Raw genomic sequence first — 18,035 nt, forward strand, 5'->3', positions numbered from 1 at the left:
AAGAGCAGTTGTTGTCGTCGTCGTCGGTAAGGTCACCACTGGAACCGAAATCTAGCAACAGCAAGTTGAACGGGAACTGGATTGCAATTGTTTTGTGATCTAAGAAGTTCAGTGGTCTAGTGGCAACCGCTTTTGCTTACTACGCAGAAAATTATGGGTTCAATCTCAAGCTCCTTCACATTTTAGACTTTTAGTGTAAATCGGATTATTTCTTAATATGAGATAAAGCGTATTGAAATTCGGTTGGAGCAACAAGTACGTACAAGAAATAATTTGATCGGAAATCTATAACAAAGCATCCTAAAGAGTAGCTTTTATCGTTGTTGGTGAGGACACCGCCACGATCGAAATCCAGTAACAGCAAATTGAACAGGAACTTGGTCGTAAATGACCCAGTTGTCAGTCACTGTGAAGTGATTGCCGTGTAAATCAAATGAGAATCACTTCACTGTGAGTGATTAGTTGTCACTTCAATTGAATTTAGGAGCACGGTGACCTTGTGGCGACCGATTTTGTTTACTGAGCTGAAAATCATGGGTTCAATCCCAAGCTCCTGTTCATTATAGAGTTATACTTTGAATCGAATTTCTTTCATAAAAAACGCAATGAAACTAGGTTGGAGGGACGAGTACGTAAAAGATGCATTTAAGTTTTAGGACAGACGTGATGATCGGAAATCTATACCAAATCCTTCTAAAAACCAGTTGATGTCGTCGTCGGTGAGATCGTCGCCAGTTTCGAAACCTTGTAACAACAAGTTGAACGGAAACGTGATCGTCATATTTACATATACAATAATACAATAGCGAGGATTGTAGAACGGAGACGACATTGGATAATGAAAATGATTAAGCGATCTTCGCACTGAGATGATGAGTTGAACTCCCAAGCAGGGATGGAAAATCATTTACATTCATTTCGTGCATTCATTTAAATTCATTTGCCTCTATCTTTTTTCATCAACAGAATACTGTAAGATGATGTATTAAGCATTTGTAGCTTTTGATATTAACTACAACTTTTGTTAATAGCTAAAATCTGAATCTCTCATGCATGACGAAATATAGCTGGCAGAACATATTATTGTTTTTGAGTGAATGCAATTTACATTCACTGAAAAACAATGGTGGGTTCTTATCGCTCTGATTCATCATGCATAAGATATACAGATTTGAGTTGTTTGCAAAAATTGTAGCTAATATCAAAACCTACAAAAGCTTCAAACACTATTTCACGCAATTCTGTTGATGAAAAAAGTTAGAGCCAAAATGAAATGCACGAAATGAATGTAAATGATTTTCTATCCCTGCTCCCAAGTTACAATTTTGGTTTTATTAGGGTTCTGAAGACCATGATTTAAACTTGTAGCATGCCTTAAAACCTCGATGAAACTTGAAATGTTACTTGGGCTGTTTCTATGCTCCAACCTGTACACACCCCCATCCTCTCGATAGGGTCGAACGGTACCCACTAACTGGTGGGTCGCTTACCTGATGTTGTCCTTCATCTTCGGGTGTGAAATGCTGACATCAAAAGACGCTAGAAATGAGAGGATGCTTTTTACCTTGACTGGCTCGTCGTTTCAGTGATTTGAATAGGTCGAATTGGTCATTAGCGATCAACGATGCTACGACCATGGCGGCTGTATCCCTCCGGTCGGGTTGATTAGGTCCTGAAGATGACTCGTCGGTTATGACTCGGATGGAACTTGATGATGATTGGATTGATATTGTGCTATGACCTTTAGAGAGACTGATTAGCTCTTTGTTAATACGGATTGACGCCACAACGAAGTGCCGGACGGACGATATGGACATCATGGATAGGACATGCTTGACCACCGCATGACGAACCAAAGAATGATTGACGGAATGGAGCAGCTTAAACCGTCTTCCAAATGGCGGGCGCAACCCCCTGCAATACGATACAGTTCTTGAAACTGCCGAAAACATCAGCAGCGCTGGTGATCCATTACATATTTAAGCTACAACTATGTAACATCAAATGCGGCAAGGTGACAACAAATGTGATGCCTTCAAAACCATTCTTACTTTTGAAATTACAATTGAAAAATGATTTAGTTGTTTCCGAATTGACGAGCACAATTTGCGTGAATCATGCTTTCCCTTAACGTTGTCTTGGAAACTCTTTCTATTTTCCGCAACGCGGCGCAACATGTACCAAGCTTAATCATAGAGAAAAAAAACTACAAGGGACAGCTCTGTGGGGTTGTACGCAATGGTGACGGAGAACTACGTGGTCTTACATAATAAATGTTATTTGTTAACTGCAGCAGGAGCTTGTGTTTTGTGTAGGAATAGAAATTTGCCTCTGCCTATACTCTTTTGTATGACTATGATTGCTCTGAAAAGAACCTTTTGATATGAATTTTAGTTAGGACATGTTCAGAAATTTAACTCTTTTGGAAAATCTTAGTGGCTCTGAAAAGAGCCGATGGTAGTACAGACTTAAAGCCTTTGAAAGAAGATGATGAAGTGTAAATAGACAGCTGGATCAGCAAATCGGACCGGACAATCCCATATTCTTCGGTTCAATAATTGGGCACTCGCAAGAGTCTCGGTCCGTCTGATACTGGACATTGGTCGAATAGGTGGCTGCGACGGGTTGGAAGGACGCATCGAAGGATACTTCAACGACGAATGGGCATTTGGAAGAGTCTCGGCCCGGCTACTGCTGGACACGGGTTAACCCGGTCGTTGGAAAGGCGTAGCGATGGATACCTTAACTTCGCTACGAGAAATGGGCACTCAGAAGAGTCACGGTCCGGTTGCTTCAGGATTAGAAGCTTGGTTGCTACCGTTTAGCAGGTTCCTTTTGCTGATCGTCGCCATGGTTCTACTTTCACATAGGGGTAGTTACTTTGTTGGTTATGTGACTAGATGAGATCATCAGATGATCAGACCAAAGATACGTTTGACACTGCCACGGCGAGCCAGACGACCGATGGCGGGCTTGGTAATCGACGAACCTTGCGATGACGCTTGGCGCCTCCTTTACTACGACCAGTCATTGTTGTTTGTTGGGTAGAAGAGTGAACTACCTAACCTGCCACCACGCCGTCCGAAACGAAAATGAGTTGACAGCAGCGCTCTTTTATATCTTTTCAGGATAAAGCAGAATGATATGCAACCAGGTCGTACTCGATTATGACGACTGAGCTTGGGAAGAACGTTTCTTTCATGAAAACAATGATAAAATTGTCACTTTTTTTTGTACATTGGACAACGCTTGATATTTACCACCTTTTTCAATAGTTTATTGTTAAAAATCCACATATGATATCGATGCGTAGAAATATTTCTGATCGATTGGTGATAAAATTATTAAAATTGGTCCAGGGGCAGCTGAGCTATTAACGTTCAAAATCTTTCATAATTTCGTTACATGTTCCATTTTTGGTTTTCACAAAGTGTACCCCCATATAAAAATCACAGACGTAGTCCAACGTCAAAAGGAGGAGTTGTCACATTAGCACCAGAGCACCAGAAAAATTTGGATTCACTCGAGTTGTTCGCAGATGACAGGCGCTGCAGTCCTGTGGGCGGGCGTCCCCGAAAGGAACCATATGATGGCTCTGGTTGAGGAACATTTCTTGAGCTTTTAGAAACATTTTATGATACAAAAACTTAACTGGAGAGGGGAAACCTTTATGATGAAGACCCCCGCGATGCTGAGGCACCATCGATGGACGGAGCTGTGTAATTTCGCCGTAGAACGTTTCGCCGAAGGACATTTCACTGAAGGACGTTTCGCCGAATGGGTCATTTCACCTATTGGGTCATTTTGTTGAATGGGTCATTTCGCCGAATTTTACAACTTGAAAGAACTGCTAATGTTTAAGTGAAGGAAGCATTCCTTTAAATTAAAATTTTTAATTATTTAAAAATTTCTGAAATTAGCTGAACTGGTCATGTTTAAAAGAGGGAAATATTTCTTCATATGTAAAACATTGATAATTTAAACATTTCCGAAATCAGTACAACTCGAAAGAACTGCTCATGTTCAAAAAAAGGAAGCATCACATTTGAACGTTTCTTATTTTTTTTTTCGAGACTGATTTCAATATCTACAGAAGTTTGAGAAAAGTTCAAAACTGTAGAAAATAGCTTGCTCTCCGGTGAAATGACCCATTCGGTGAAATGATCTATGACCCATTCGGCAAAATGACTTTCGGTGAAACGTCGTTCGGTGAAATTTCCTGCTCCCGTTCTGAATTTATCTAATTTATCTCCAAAAATCTGAACTTTCCAGCATTTATGGGAACTGCCCTTAATATCTCTGAAATTCACCAAAAATCTCTAGATCCTGCTTTTCTGTGGTACTTGGAGCTTCTTTAAAATTTCCCCAGTTTGTGTCAAATCTCTATCCCTATCTCTGATTCTTTTTTATCTTTGAAAATTCCTGAATTTCCAAGAACTTTTCAAAAGTTCCTGCAACTTTTTTGATTTCAATGGAACCACTTTAAAGTTCTCTAGGCTTCCATGAAGTTCCCCATATTCTCAAGATGTTTTAAGAACTCCTCTCTTGTTCCCGCAGCTTGTTTCATAAGCTTCACTGAATTTTTTTTAGTATTAACTATCGTTCCTACAATGATGTGAAGTTAATGGGACTTCTCTGAACATCTTCCATCAATCATAAAGTTAAATTTAAACGTGAAATAAATTTAAAAAAAATCTTAATCATGGCACATTGAAAATTTTCAATCGCTTGAAGAAAAACAAATGTTGATACTCAGAGGTTGCCTTGATCATGAGAATGCTGTTATGTCAAAATTCAAATTCATGCAGGTAGTTGGTCTATCTGTTAAGGTTGTCTTCATTGTCAGTTAACTTGAGTGTAGAAGAAATTATTTTGATCAGCACTGGTGTTGACTACTTTCCCCTAAACGATTTGATGATTTATTTCGTAAAAGTCTCTTGACATTTGTGCAGAAGTCCCCAACGTAAGCATTTTGGACTGAGTCCAAAATGTGTCTTGCCAAAACAATAATGTTTGGAATAATTCCTATTAATTTAATTTCCGTAAAACCAAAATGCACTTCCGTCTTATTTCCATATGCTTACCAATATAAAACATCGGAAACAAAAACGGTAAACAAACGGCTCAACACAATCTTCATCGCCTTTTTCATTGTTCAGAAGAAATACTATAGGTACTATTCCACACTCTATTCCGGAATCTGCATCAACCCTACAGCGGCAACAGCGATCCAACCAACTACAAAAAATACCCTTCCACTCTCCATCGCTAGAGTATAATCCGTATTGATTAGCATATCCGCTTCTATTTTGCGCTCAAAGGTATTATTTATTATGGCAGATTTAAATGCACACACACACCCTTGCATGTGCGAAAGCCAGTTAAAAACAAAACAATACCCCCGCTGCTTACCTTCCAGGTATATATCTTCAAGTCTTTTATACCTTCCACTACTAACGGCGACGATTGCATCTTATATTTGAGCTAAATTGAAGTACTTCACCTCTTCCAGGCGCGGTGCATTATGGTATGGAGGAATATAACTACTATCAAATCTGTTAAGTGGTGTGCTGGGAATAGCGAACCAGCTTTCGGGGAGTGTAGACTGCGAGGGTGAACATCGATGAACCGATGTATCGCGTTTCCCGAAGAAGCGTGGATCTGCTCAGCAGGGGTGTTCTCTTAGGTTTGATTTGTTTTCCAATTTTTTGTTGTACTCCAATTAAGGTTTTCGGAGCGGTGGTTGTCCCGCGAGGGCAGTTGATGGGAATTAATTTCAATGGAATTCAACTTCAAGAACGTGAATGATCCAGTCACTAACCGAAGAACGTGACTATACCGCTTGTGTAGGAATAGTTTAATTTCTTGTGTGCTGTACAACTATTTGCAACAAGTGGCCGGAAACAGCTGAATTGATAAAAGATAAAAGGTGAAAAAGGCAATGAAATATTTCTCCGCAAACAACCTGGGAGCAAGTGGAGCAACATTAATTTGATTAAATAGATTGATGGGTTATTTTATCCATATTCGACGCTATTCCTATGAGAAATCAATCGCGTGCCAGTACCGAAGATTGCTTCGTTAAATGTGTTTGCATGTTTTAGTAGCATTGGTATGATTTACATATAGTTCTTGTGACAAATTTTGGTCAGTCGTGGACAATTTTCCAGAGTTATAAAACAAATCAATCATAAACCAATGAACCGAAGTTCCCATAACAAATTTAGATCGATTGAACTACGTCAACTTGTACGATGCTCTGGAGGTAACCTTGGGAAGTATTTTTTTCCCAATCACGGACCATATTTTCAACAGCCCTTCCCTTTCTCTCTTTCAGGTAACTATATATTACAGCTTACAGTTTGTGTCATTGACTAACGACGAACGAGTGCTGCGACTGACTGGGGCAAGTCAATTGCATGAATTGTTGACTTGTCCGGAACATTCCTTCCTAACAAACCAATCTAATCGCTCCATTTTCACTACATGCGGCCTTGTGCTTCACGAAATCGAAGGTAAGTTCGGCTATCGCAGTGCCCGACTGCGTTAGTTAGTATATTGGATATTCCACTCCGAAATGTCAATCGAAAGAAAATGCTTCTCCACCGACTTGACGCGGTCACATGTTCGGAAATGCTCATCGGAGGCGGAAAAAGGTGCCCGGGAGTCTTTATGGCAGATAAGCCAATTGAGGCGTCCTTTGTCATATTGTATTTCTGCCTGGGAACGGTAGAAAACCAGGACATTTGTGGCGCGTTGTCGTACTTATGGAATCCAATTAGCCGCAGTGGCAAAATTCTTCGCGTGCTTTTGTTTTCAATGGCCATCGGAAACCTGCGAGAGGTTGTGGAAATTTTCGGAAATATTTCTGTTCGAATGCAATTTCTGATGCTCATTCAAGATCGGTTCGAATGCAAATTTTGTAGAAGTTATAATGTTTTTACAATCCATTCTAGAGAAAATTATGCCAGGAATTACTGTTTGCATGATTTTTCGTACAATTCGAATTGTTAAATTGAACTTCTTTTTTGATAACCGTAAAGATGGTGGTCCAAATTTTTTTGGAAGTACACCCAACCTGGAAATGTTAACATGAAAAGTATACAGAATTTGCAATGTTTCGCAACATTAACATTGCTTCTAGAAAATCATCACGGGAAGGTTTTTATACAAACATATGCATTCTGAAAAAACTACCCAAGTAACAATTTAAGTTTTATGAAATACTTCAAAGCAACTATAAAAAAAACATTCATAAAACCCTGGTCAAGGCTATTTTGTCATTACTGCATCCACCAAAACCTTCTTAAGACTAGAATATGTCTAGTTGGTCCACCCTGGAGAAGGTTCTGGAGGGTGTATTCTCGAAGCTCTTCAAGATTGATTTACTGCAAAAGGTTGTATGACGAACGCATTGAAAACCAAGAAAAGCTATTTAGCTACAATAAAAACCCTTTCCGAGCCATTTCCCCTAACCGCATGCTAAATCCACTAGGAAAGCATCAATCAAGATAGAAAAGGATTTATGAATCCAATCTTATCGAAATAATTAAAATAGAAACTGATGGTATAAAAATCTTGTTGAATATCCAAATGTTTTAACAATAGTTCTCATTTAGTGGGCTAGTTTTAAGTGCTTCATAAAATGTTATATGAAATGTATGTGAAAACATCGAAAACATTAAGTCCGCCCTCGTAAAACGTCGATTTGACTAATTATTTTACATTGAAAAAAATAAATAAAAAATATTGTTCAGATCGAGCTTGGCCGAGTTTTTTTTTATTATTTTCGCATTTAAATGTTTGCTCATTGCTAAATTTACCAAAACATAGTTATATCTAAGGAAGATAGATTGAACATTGAAGATTGTAAAAAACAAGCAAACTTATTGTAACATGGCGGTGGCATAAAAGTTGATTTTCATGGGTCATATGAAAAAGTTGTTTTGCTTTCAAGGATTCCTTAACAAATTCATAAAGTTTTAAAATGGCTTTTATGATGAAAACTTGCAGGCTGGTATGTTTTTTAAACATTCAAAAATGTTTTATGAATTCGAGGGGCCCGCTCAGTTTGCTCTTCTCCGCCAGATTGGCAGTCGTTGATGGTGTGCTGTTTCTTCTAAAGAAATAAATTTTGCTGAAATCGACTTGAATATTTCATCCTACTTCGTCTATCCTTCGAGATTTCCTTGTCATAAATTTGGCTTTTATTAACTATGAGGAACCATATTTTAAGCTCAATTTGTAAACAGAGTAATTGGGGAGTTTATGATGCACTTTAAAAAGCCTAAAAAGCAACAACAAATGCTTTTTGCTCTAATGCAAAACCTAATGGTTTTATGGTTGCTTTAATAATGATAGAACACGTTTATAAAGTATTTTATCAAGACATTAATAAGCAATTGCTAATGACATTTATGCTTGAATAACAGAACAGTTTTAAGAAGGGATCGAGAACTGATTTTTTTTTTTAAACAAGACAGTTTTTGACTTTCTTGCCAGCCTATAAAAGGTTTTTAAATCAGCAAAAAAGCTGAATTACTAAGTAGGAGTTGTTTGTACTTTGAAATGCTGTATTTAAACTAAATGGATTGTTCATTGTCGTTATAAAACCATCATAAATCAGAGTGGATGCCAAATGATTACTGAATTGTTACTTGGGATAACTTGTACACTGCAGTCCATTGCAAGAACTGCCATTTCATTTACTACATGGAACATATGCAGAGGATGTAATAAATCCAACCTTACGTTGGATGTACGAGAAATTTGTTTTGCGATGAAAAAGGAAAAAGCAGGAAAAAACTTATGGTTATTATAATTGTTTACTCTTCCATAGTACAGGAATTCAGTCTGAAATCTTAAAAAAATAGAAATGTCTCAGAGTCTGGCATTTTAAATATTTTATTGACAGTGCACACTGGGCAAAAATTTACAAAACCACGACTAAATTGAATATCTCGGTTGTCTAAAGCTTCCATCCCGGGATGTACTGGGATGAAAATCCCGGAATTGTTACTTTTCCCGGGATTTCCGAATCCCGGGAAATTTATTTGAAGATCCGGGATCGCGTGTATCCCGGAATTTTTTAATTTGAGACTCTTTTACCCGTTTAAATCTTTCCTGGAATATCTGGAGCATAGTTTGAATCCAGAACTTTCACATCTTATGAAATAGATCTCTCCCCTTCGTTTGCCATTCATTCTATTTTTTCGAAAGAATTGAACACAAACATCACTTTTTGAATATGATCGTTCTACAAGAAGCACTCGTGAAAAATACGATCTGGCAGTGAAACAAACCTAAAAAACTTTTGGATAAATTTTATAATCTAAATGGTACATAGACGAAAATAAGGTTGAGCGTTGTGAGATGTCCATCATTCATAATTGATCGAAAAACCATTGAAATGCATTGTTAAGATGGTTGGAAGTACGTAATGAAGCTAGTCTCAACTAATGAAAAGACTAAGTATTTGCAGTTTTTGAAGTCCTTTCTTAGATTACCGAGCGGAATCTTGTAAAATGCTTACTCCTTCTGGAGGAATTTCTATGTCACCGTTTTCTATCTTGGCTTCCATAGCTCTCCATCGCTGTCATTTGTTACACACAAAGGTATGCATTACCTTAACCCGTTAGTATGAAATCTATGTAATCCTAAAGCACGGCAAAATAGTTTATACAAATACATTCATGAGAGAAATCATCCACCGTAATCATTATGATCTACATGGACTATTGTGAAATTTGGCTGACAAACATAACATCGTGTCACATTAAGGAACTTCTTAGATGTCAAGAGACATTGGTTTGATTTCAGAGAACTTCATAGAAGTTCGTGGAACTTCGTAAAACTTCAGGGACCACCATAGATCTTCAGGATACTTCGTAGAATGTTAAACAACCTCGTGGACGATGATTAAGGAACATCGCATGGATTATTTGAAATTCGTACAAGTTCAGCAAGCTGGCCAGAAATTCAGTTGTACCTATCGAAAAATTAAAAGATGTAAGCTATGGAAAAATCTTTGAAGTACTAGGAACTTCGAATAAGTTGACGGAAAATCCCAGGATTTCGTTGAATATTCTACATATTCAGGGAACTTTATACAGGCTTTGAGTTCATGGAACTGAGTTGAAGTTCAAGAAACTTCTTGAAAGTACAGGAATCTTCGTATAACTGATATTCACGGATTTGCGATAATATCTCTGGCTATTATTCAAGAAGTTCCAACTTAATCAAGTAATGTTTTGAAGATCTGCAAGTGTTCAAAATTGAAAAGACATATTTTAGACATCCTTCCAAGAGGGAAGTTTGATTAGAGAGTATTTATAGGATATACAGCTGGTTGAAGATTTAAAGACCTCTGGATATTTTTCAAGACTTCAGGTTGATCAATTATTATTCATAAAATATTCAACTGTTCTTAAAATTCAAATAACGCCTCTAGATAGTCTCTCAAGATTGCTGGTTGGTCAGATATTAGTGAATTTAGGTGAATTGGCTCTCTCGAGATGACAGATCGGTTAAAAAGTACTTAAATGTCATTTTGAAGATATTCTCCCAAAACTAAACGTTGATTAGGAAGTATTCAAAAGATCTCCAGCTTATCGAATATTTCAGTGAAGTCCTGTGAATATTCAATTGGATCAAGTTTTATTCTGAAATATCCGATTTTGGCTACATTATTCATATTCAGGAAGAAGTTAAAAATATGAAGTCAAAAACTTAATTTATTTAACAAAATTCTTCATATTCCAGGTTAACATTTTAAAAAAATCCATCGGAAGCCTGCTTCAGCTTCCGCATGTCTTGAAACAACTTCACAAATCATGTGTTGTCTTCAAAATGTCTGCATGAAAAAAATACCTTCACATAATTTTGAATTCTTCAAAATGAAGATATGTCTTCAAATATGGTGTCCCTACCATTTAAGAAATCTCCTTTTTTTATCTGTCGTCGAAGGAGATGAAACATACGAATATTAAAACAGTTTACTATCTTTGATCCCGGGATTTCCCGGGATATCAAATAGATATTTACCGAATCCCGAGATGGTGGAAGCCACCGGGAAATGGAAGTTCTACGGCTGCCAAACGGTTTCAGTCAACATGTTATACATATTTTCAAAGGAAAAATTCTGCTGAATCGATTGGTGGTGGCCTTATTGCGAACCGAGATAGAGGGCCGGGATCAACCCGTCTCGCGGTAAAGTAGGAAATGGCACTATTCATCCACCCAATTTTACACTTTACTTAACGTACATTACTGGAAATTGATAGTACTAAGTATATATGGCGTAAAGACACCATATACGCCTTCAGGGAAACTCTACTGGCCTAAAGGAGGATCCGGAATGACCGATATAGTGGCCCCATTATAAAATAATGTCCTAGAACCTTGTGATTTTTTCTATGTTGTTCAGAATCAAGAGATCAAAGCGAATTTAATAAATAATTTATATTTTGGTGTGAAGTGGCCACATCCTGGTTCTCTGGATAATCTGGATTGAGTTGTCATAGCATGTAAACTGGATTGACGTAGAAGTTGTCATAGCATGTAAACACTTTACACCAACATTTTAAAATCTTTATTAAATTCGCTTTGATCTCATGATTCTGAACAAACATAGAAAAAATCGCAAGGTTCTAGGAGATTTTTTATAATGTGGCCACTTTATCGGTCGTTTCGGATTCTCCTTTAGGCCAGTAGAGTTTCCCTGAGGGCGTATATGGTGTCTGTACACCATATATACTTAGTACTATCAATTTCCAGTAATATACGTTAAGTAAAGTGTAAAATGATGTCAATAGATAGTGGCATTTCCTACTTCACCGGGAATTCGGGTTGATACTGGCCTTACATCTTGGTACGCAAAAGTCTCCGGCCAATCGATTCAGCAGAATTTTTCCCTTGAGAATATGTATAACATGTTGACTGAAACCGTTTGGCAGCCGAGATATTCAATATAGTCGCGGTTTTTTTAAATTTTTGCCCACTGTGCAGCGCCAGTAACGTAGTGATAAGCGGCACTGCTTTCTCAACCCAGCGTGTCTGGGTTCAATCCCAGCCGAGGTCGTTGGCATTTTTCTGCGGCGAATATATCTCTGATCCTTTGGAAGGGAAGTAGAGCCATTGATCTCGGTCCATGTGTTCATGGATGCCATATCTACCCAGGTGTGGAAACCACCTCTTTGGCCATTTGATTGCCGTCAATAGATGACAATCGATGTCCGTCGGTGATTGGCACTAGATTGCTGAACAGAGACTGATGTTAAATAAAAAACCCAAGAAGAAGAAATAGAATATTTAAAAAAAAATTGTGAACACTGAAAGCTTTTCACGACACAGATTCTAGGAAAATATCCATTTTTACGGGATATTTAAGGGGGTTTGTCCAAGTTTGAGATCTAACATTCCTTACTACTACACTTTTCTGAAATTTTGAATCCAACAATCAGGAACACTTTTCTAAAATCTACATCCTGAAATTTATTCTCGATCAAAGTCTCAGAATCTTATGAGTGTTTGTTAATCGTGGAACTTGAATTTCTGTGTATGGACTCTTGAAAAAATGTTCAATGCTTGAATCACTAAATTAGGTCTTTGAGACTTATCTTTGCAAATTTCTCAAGGATTTCCTAAGGATCATTCCAAAATGTCTTCAGAATTACTTTTAATTTCAAGATTCCCCTTAATCGGCGCCGGTGGTGTAGTGGTAAGCGTGATTACCTTTCACCCCAGCAGGCCTGGGTTCAAACCCAGTCGGCACCGCCGGGATGTTCTGAGGCATAACATCTCTGATCACGCCTTTCTTCGGAAGGGAAGTAAAGCCGTTGGTCCCCAGCTCATGAGTTGATGGGTCGATAGGTAGGGTCCAGGTGGGAGCTGCCTCCCTGGCGTCGATAGCATTGGTGCTCAGCACGGAAAACAAGATCGACAGAAAACAAATCAAGGAAAACATAAAAGATTCTCCTTAACAATCTTATAATTCTGTCTGGTATTCTGGTCTTGGAGTTTTGTGTAGAAAGCTTAAGGAATACCCTCCAGAAAGCGCTTGAAATGTACTCTACGTGTATTTTCATATTCTTAATAATTGCTGAATAATGCTTATTTTTTGCAAATCATTTGGTTACTATTTCGTTTAGGATTAAAAATATTATTTTACCAAAATGTCCTAGGATATCGCCTCTGAATTCCATAAGAATTAATTTCAGATTTTCCTTAATTCTGCTCACAATGCCGTAGAGTGGATCTAAAGAAATTTTCTTCGAATTCTCTTGAAACTCTCCTTAGAATCCCCTCTGAAATTCCACCTAAATCATCTGCAAGACAGTTCAAAATTTGTTTGGAAAAATGCTTGAAATGTTTTACCAAACCCTCCCGGAAGCTTCTTGAAATTCTCGTAAATTGCATAAGAAATATCTTGGGAATTATCTTGAAACTATCTTCAAATACGCTTGTAATTGTGTAAAATACTGTTTGAACTAGATTAACACTCGATGACGATGCCTCTGATAAAATGGGTAACGGAAAATTGGCAATATTTGAGAAATTAATTGGAAATTTATCGATAGATTTAAAATTTGTAAAGCATGTAGTTTCAAATGGCGTCAAAAGATTTGTCCATAATTGGCTGAACTATGATTTTTCAAACATTGCAAGTTTTCTGTTACACGTATTCGGTGTGTTAAGAATTATCCCCAGTAGTCCTACACTATAACTGTTCCCTTTCGTCTTTCGTATCGACGAGATACAAACCGTTTGTACTTAAACGAGAATTATTGTGACACAGAATTCTATTGTTTGGCTGTCAGCTCAATATAAGATTCGTTTAAGTTGTGCACTAAGTGGAATTCATTGATTTTCCGTTCGTTCTTACTTGAGTGGTTTTATGGTCATATGGAAAAGCAATAACCTGTACCTGTTCAGCTACGAAGCGACCTGCACTACAGGAGTCAATTTTGTAAATTAGCAACCACTCTCTAGCTGATAAGCATTTAAATAATTATTGCATGGGCAACCTGAGTTCGTCGAGACCTCTTTCGGATCAACTGTTTCCAGAAAGGTATCCATCCACTCAACTGAAGCTCCACGTGTTTCTCACCTCACTACTGTGGACCGTAAATTTGACACAGGGTTCAACGGCTTCTAACTCCCAGAACTTCTGGAGGGCTTGTTCCAGATTACGGTCCACGTGAAACTTCAGGTGAGTGGATGGATACCTTTCCGGAGACAGTCCATCCAAAAGAGGTCTCGACGAACACAGGTTGCCCTTCGCCGCAGGAAATCTTACTGCCAGTGTGCAGTTCGTGGTACACTTCTCCACCGACAATCAGGTCAATATCGGCTGGAATGTGGAAGCTTGGATCAGCTAACGAACCTTCAGGAAATTTCCACGAGGAAATGTCAATCGGCATGGTTGGCAGGCAGACTGTGGGCTTCTTCAGGATGAGGAACTCGAGCGTTGTACTGTTCAAACGCAGCGTGGATTTAATAGTAGCAGTCAACTTGCGCTTGATCTGCTTTGACGTTTCACCGATTCCAGACACGGCGATGTCTACTTTCGTTCGACGGAGGTTGAGTGTGTTCGCAAGCTTCTTCGTGATGATACTGCTCATCGATCCTGAATCTAGGAGTACACGAGCGGAAAACTCTTTGCCATTCTGGTCCACAACTAGGAGGTTGACCGTTTCCAACAGGACCGTGGATTGGTACGAGTGTATCGACAAGCTCACTTGGGGGTTCAGATTCACTGATCCGGGGGTTGTTCGACGTCTGTCGACGTGGATGGATTCGGTTGTTGGGATGGCTGACCAGATATAGCTACTGAAGTGGATTGTATCTTCGTGGTTACAATTTCGTGCAGCAGTGTAAGGTGTTTCTGGTGACAGGTTCGGCAATCGTACTTGGATGTAAAATTCCTCCTTTGGTGTCCAGAGCGGAAGCAATTCCAACATAAATACCAGTTCTCGTCGCTGGCGAACAGACATCTTGGAAAACGTTGGACACTGGAACAGCAAGTGGTTCTCTGGACAGGCGATACAGTACGGAGCGGAGTGCTTGGATTCGGTCGTGGCGGAATTGGATACCATCTTGAATGGCTTCTTCTGGATTGGACTGGCCGGGTTGGTTGGAACGATGCTGCAGATCAGTTACGACGGACTTCAACATTCGAGCACTTTGGTATAGGCAATCAACTAACTGCTCGTAGGTGACATCATCACTGCTGCAATATTTCCTAGCAGCTGCCCTCACAAGTTCTCTTTGATCAATTGTTTTATCAACATTAAAGCAAAATATATTTTCAGCCGTAGTTGATCATTAGGCGTAGTTTCAAAATTGGAGTCAGTTATATCATCAATAGGTTTCAGCCATAAGGACTGTTCATTAATGAAAGTAGACACACAAAGGAAAATATTTATTTTCGAACAAATTGATAAGTTTACTCTATATAAATGAAAATCAACATACAGATGACCGATTTCACGTGAGTTTGAATGTTTACTTCTCATTTCTGAAGAACGCTCGAGCTTTTCTCTTGATACTGCCCATTAGATTCTGCACTACTTCTTAACTTTTCGTTGTGCTGCAGACCAAATTTTCTTGAAGCAGGACACAGTGCTTGCTTCTCTTCCATCTTTCTTGAGATTCCGTTTAATTATTGCCCAATATCTTTCGATAGAACGCAGTTCTAGTTTGGGGGATTTTGGAATGTTTCGACAAAATCGACTTTTTCCTTCTTGAGCACCTCCGACGTAGCAGAAACATAGTGAGCAGATGCCAGATCCGGCTAAAACAATGGAGGATCCGTATGCTTTCGGTAGATGGGTAGAGCCGTTTTTTGATGCATCCTTTTCTGTAATTTTCACCATTGATTGTGCCCTTTGTGAAATACGAAGAACTCTTCAAGCCACAGGAGCAAATGGCTTGCCACACCAAAACCTTTTATTATCCCAAATTTTTCGGTTCGGATGTATCGCACATCATTAGGCACATCTATCCTCTGCTCAGCGTTGAAAAATTTCGGCCCGGGAAGTGTACCGGTATCCAATTTGACGTACGTCTTATCGTCCATCAAAATGCACCGGTTCCGCTTTTGAAGGAGAACTTCATATAAGTTCCGTGATCGTATTTTAGAAGAAGCTTTCTGTAAATCCATCCTTTTGGGTGCCTTTTGCTTCTTGTAGGTTCTGATAAAGTTACGTTTTTTTTTTTATATTCTGCACAGTTCCGACGCTAATTGCCATTTTTTTTTGGCAATTTCACGAACGGAACACGGTTTATGCGATTTCAAAAGGCGCACTGCTGCCAGCTACTTTTTCTGGTCCGATGCCCCCTTTTTGCGCCCAGATTTTTCCAAACTTCTTAACAAACTTGAACAGTGTAGATTTACTGCACTTCACGTTTTTTGCCATTTCTCGAAACTCGGAAAACCATTTGTGCATAATTAATCTGCGAGTTGATAAGCTGATCTGACCCATCGATCTGAATTTCTCACTTTTTTATTTTATTTTTCAGGGGTGTTGCCAAAATAAACAATGTTTTTACACACTGAGCGAAAATTCACAATTTTTCGTTACGTTTTAATTTTAAGCCATTGATAAACAGGTGTCCACTTTCTTTATTGAACAGTCCTTAGGGTTACTTCACTTTGAATCTTCCTCAGAATTCCTTTATAATGCTCCCTGAAATTTTCCCGATTTTTAAGAGTTTCCTCGCATTTTACTCACGATCTCCGTAATAGTCTTCAGAACTATTTTGGGATTCATCATATCATTTTTCTGAAATACATCTCAAAATATCCATAAATTTCTTATAATAATTCTATGCTTGAAGTGAAGTATCAGAATCCCAAAAATGTTGTTCATGAAAATAGTTTTTAGCAAAGTGAGTCGAAGCAATCCTGCTCGGAATTATCTGCCGCTATATTTGCCGTACATCAGCCTTGCAGGCTTGTTGGTTACTTGGGTCAAGTAACTAGTCAGACAATAGGTTATGTTGCCGATCAAATCCTGCCGTGAACCAATGTCTTGTTATCCTGATGATTGGGAAAAACGAATTCTAAGTTAAATCCAAAGATCAGACTCTTGAAACGATTTAAATACCCCACAAACACGATTTCCTGCATCATCTCCAGCCTGGCAAACCGTCCGCCCAAATAACCTAAATCTAGATTACCGCTAATCTGCGACCCAATCTCGTTACCATCGTGCAAAACAGAAAAATTGATCCGCCACGCACATTTCCAGCCACTCCAAACCGTGCCGAAACCTAGCGAAAAAAAAATCGCTAAACCATAGACGCCAGGAGAGACGCGATCTGAAAAGTGAGAGTAGGTAGGTAGGTAGGTAGGTAGATAGTGATTGGTCTAGCGACTGCGTCGCCGCCACCGTCGCGGAAAAGAAAGTGCGTGAACCGCATTTCACATCCCCGAAAATATCGCGCACTCACACCAGTTTGGGCAGTCAAGCATGGAACCAGACAAAGAAATTCAACTATCAACAGCACCAGCTCCAGCAGCAGCAGCCGTTGTCGCTGTTGCCAACCATGCTACCTCCAGCAGAGCACCACCGCTCGAGATCATTAGCATACCTATAGGTGGAAAAAAGTGCGTAGAAGGGTGGAGTCGGTGATTGTTGCTCATTGTCGGTTTTCACCGGTTAAGGCTCGATGGTTCAAGAGGAATAACCACCAAAGTGGCGAAAGTCTCCGACTTGACCATACGCACAGGCCTACGACCACCGAAAAAAAAGCACCGCTCAAGCACTTGGCCACTCCGCGCAGAGTGCGTGAGCCTTGTTTCGGCGGGTAACGACCGTACACATGGCCGCGCCGCCACGACTTCAACCTCGCCCGTCAAGAGGCGACGGACAGTGGGTTTACTTTCGACCATCACATCCGAAAAATCTCCTCTCTTGGTATCTTGAACTGTAGAAATGTGCATAAAAAAAAAAAAGAGAAATGGTCACCGCCACTGACTGATGCTGGCCATTTAATCTCAGGGTGTGTAGTGAATGTATCAAATCTCCCCG

At 39.1% G+C, this 18,035-nt stretch overlaps 2 protein-coding genes across 9 annotated transcripts in view; one reads left to right on the forward strand and one right to left on the reverse strand.

Moving 5' to 3' along the window:
* Positions 1–18,035, forward strand: part of Pdp1 (PAR-domain protein 1) — a 498,834-nt gene that overhangs the window by 254,593 nt on the left and 226,206 nt on the right. The window lies entirely within an intron of this gene.
* LOC135700308 (uncharacterized) lies at positions 8,476–16,814 on the reverse strand. Its single transcript, XM_065220775.1, has 2 exons — positions 15,571–16,814; positions 8,476–15,538 (listed from the first exon to the last, which is right to left on the reverse strand). The coding sequence occupies exon 2, from the start codon at positions 15,093–15,095 to the stop codon at positions 14,187–14,189; it is 909 nt and encodes a 302-aa protein (XP_065076847.1). The 5' UTR covers positions 15,096–15,538; positions 15,571–16,814; the 3' UTR covers positions 8,476–14,186.

Source organism: Ochlerotatus camptorhynchus, unplaced genomic scaffold (assembly GCF_037179485.1).
Source record: "Ochlerotatus camptorhynchus isolate MF236.1 unplaced genomic scaffold, CSIRO-AGI_Acam_v1.1 ptg000132l, whole genome shotgun sequence".
Classification (NCBI taxonomy): domain Eukaryota; kingdom Metazoa; phylum Arthropoda; class Insecta; order Diptera; family Culicidae; genus Ochlerotatus; species Ochlerotatus camptorhynchus.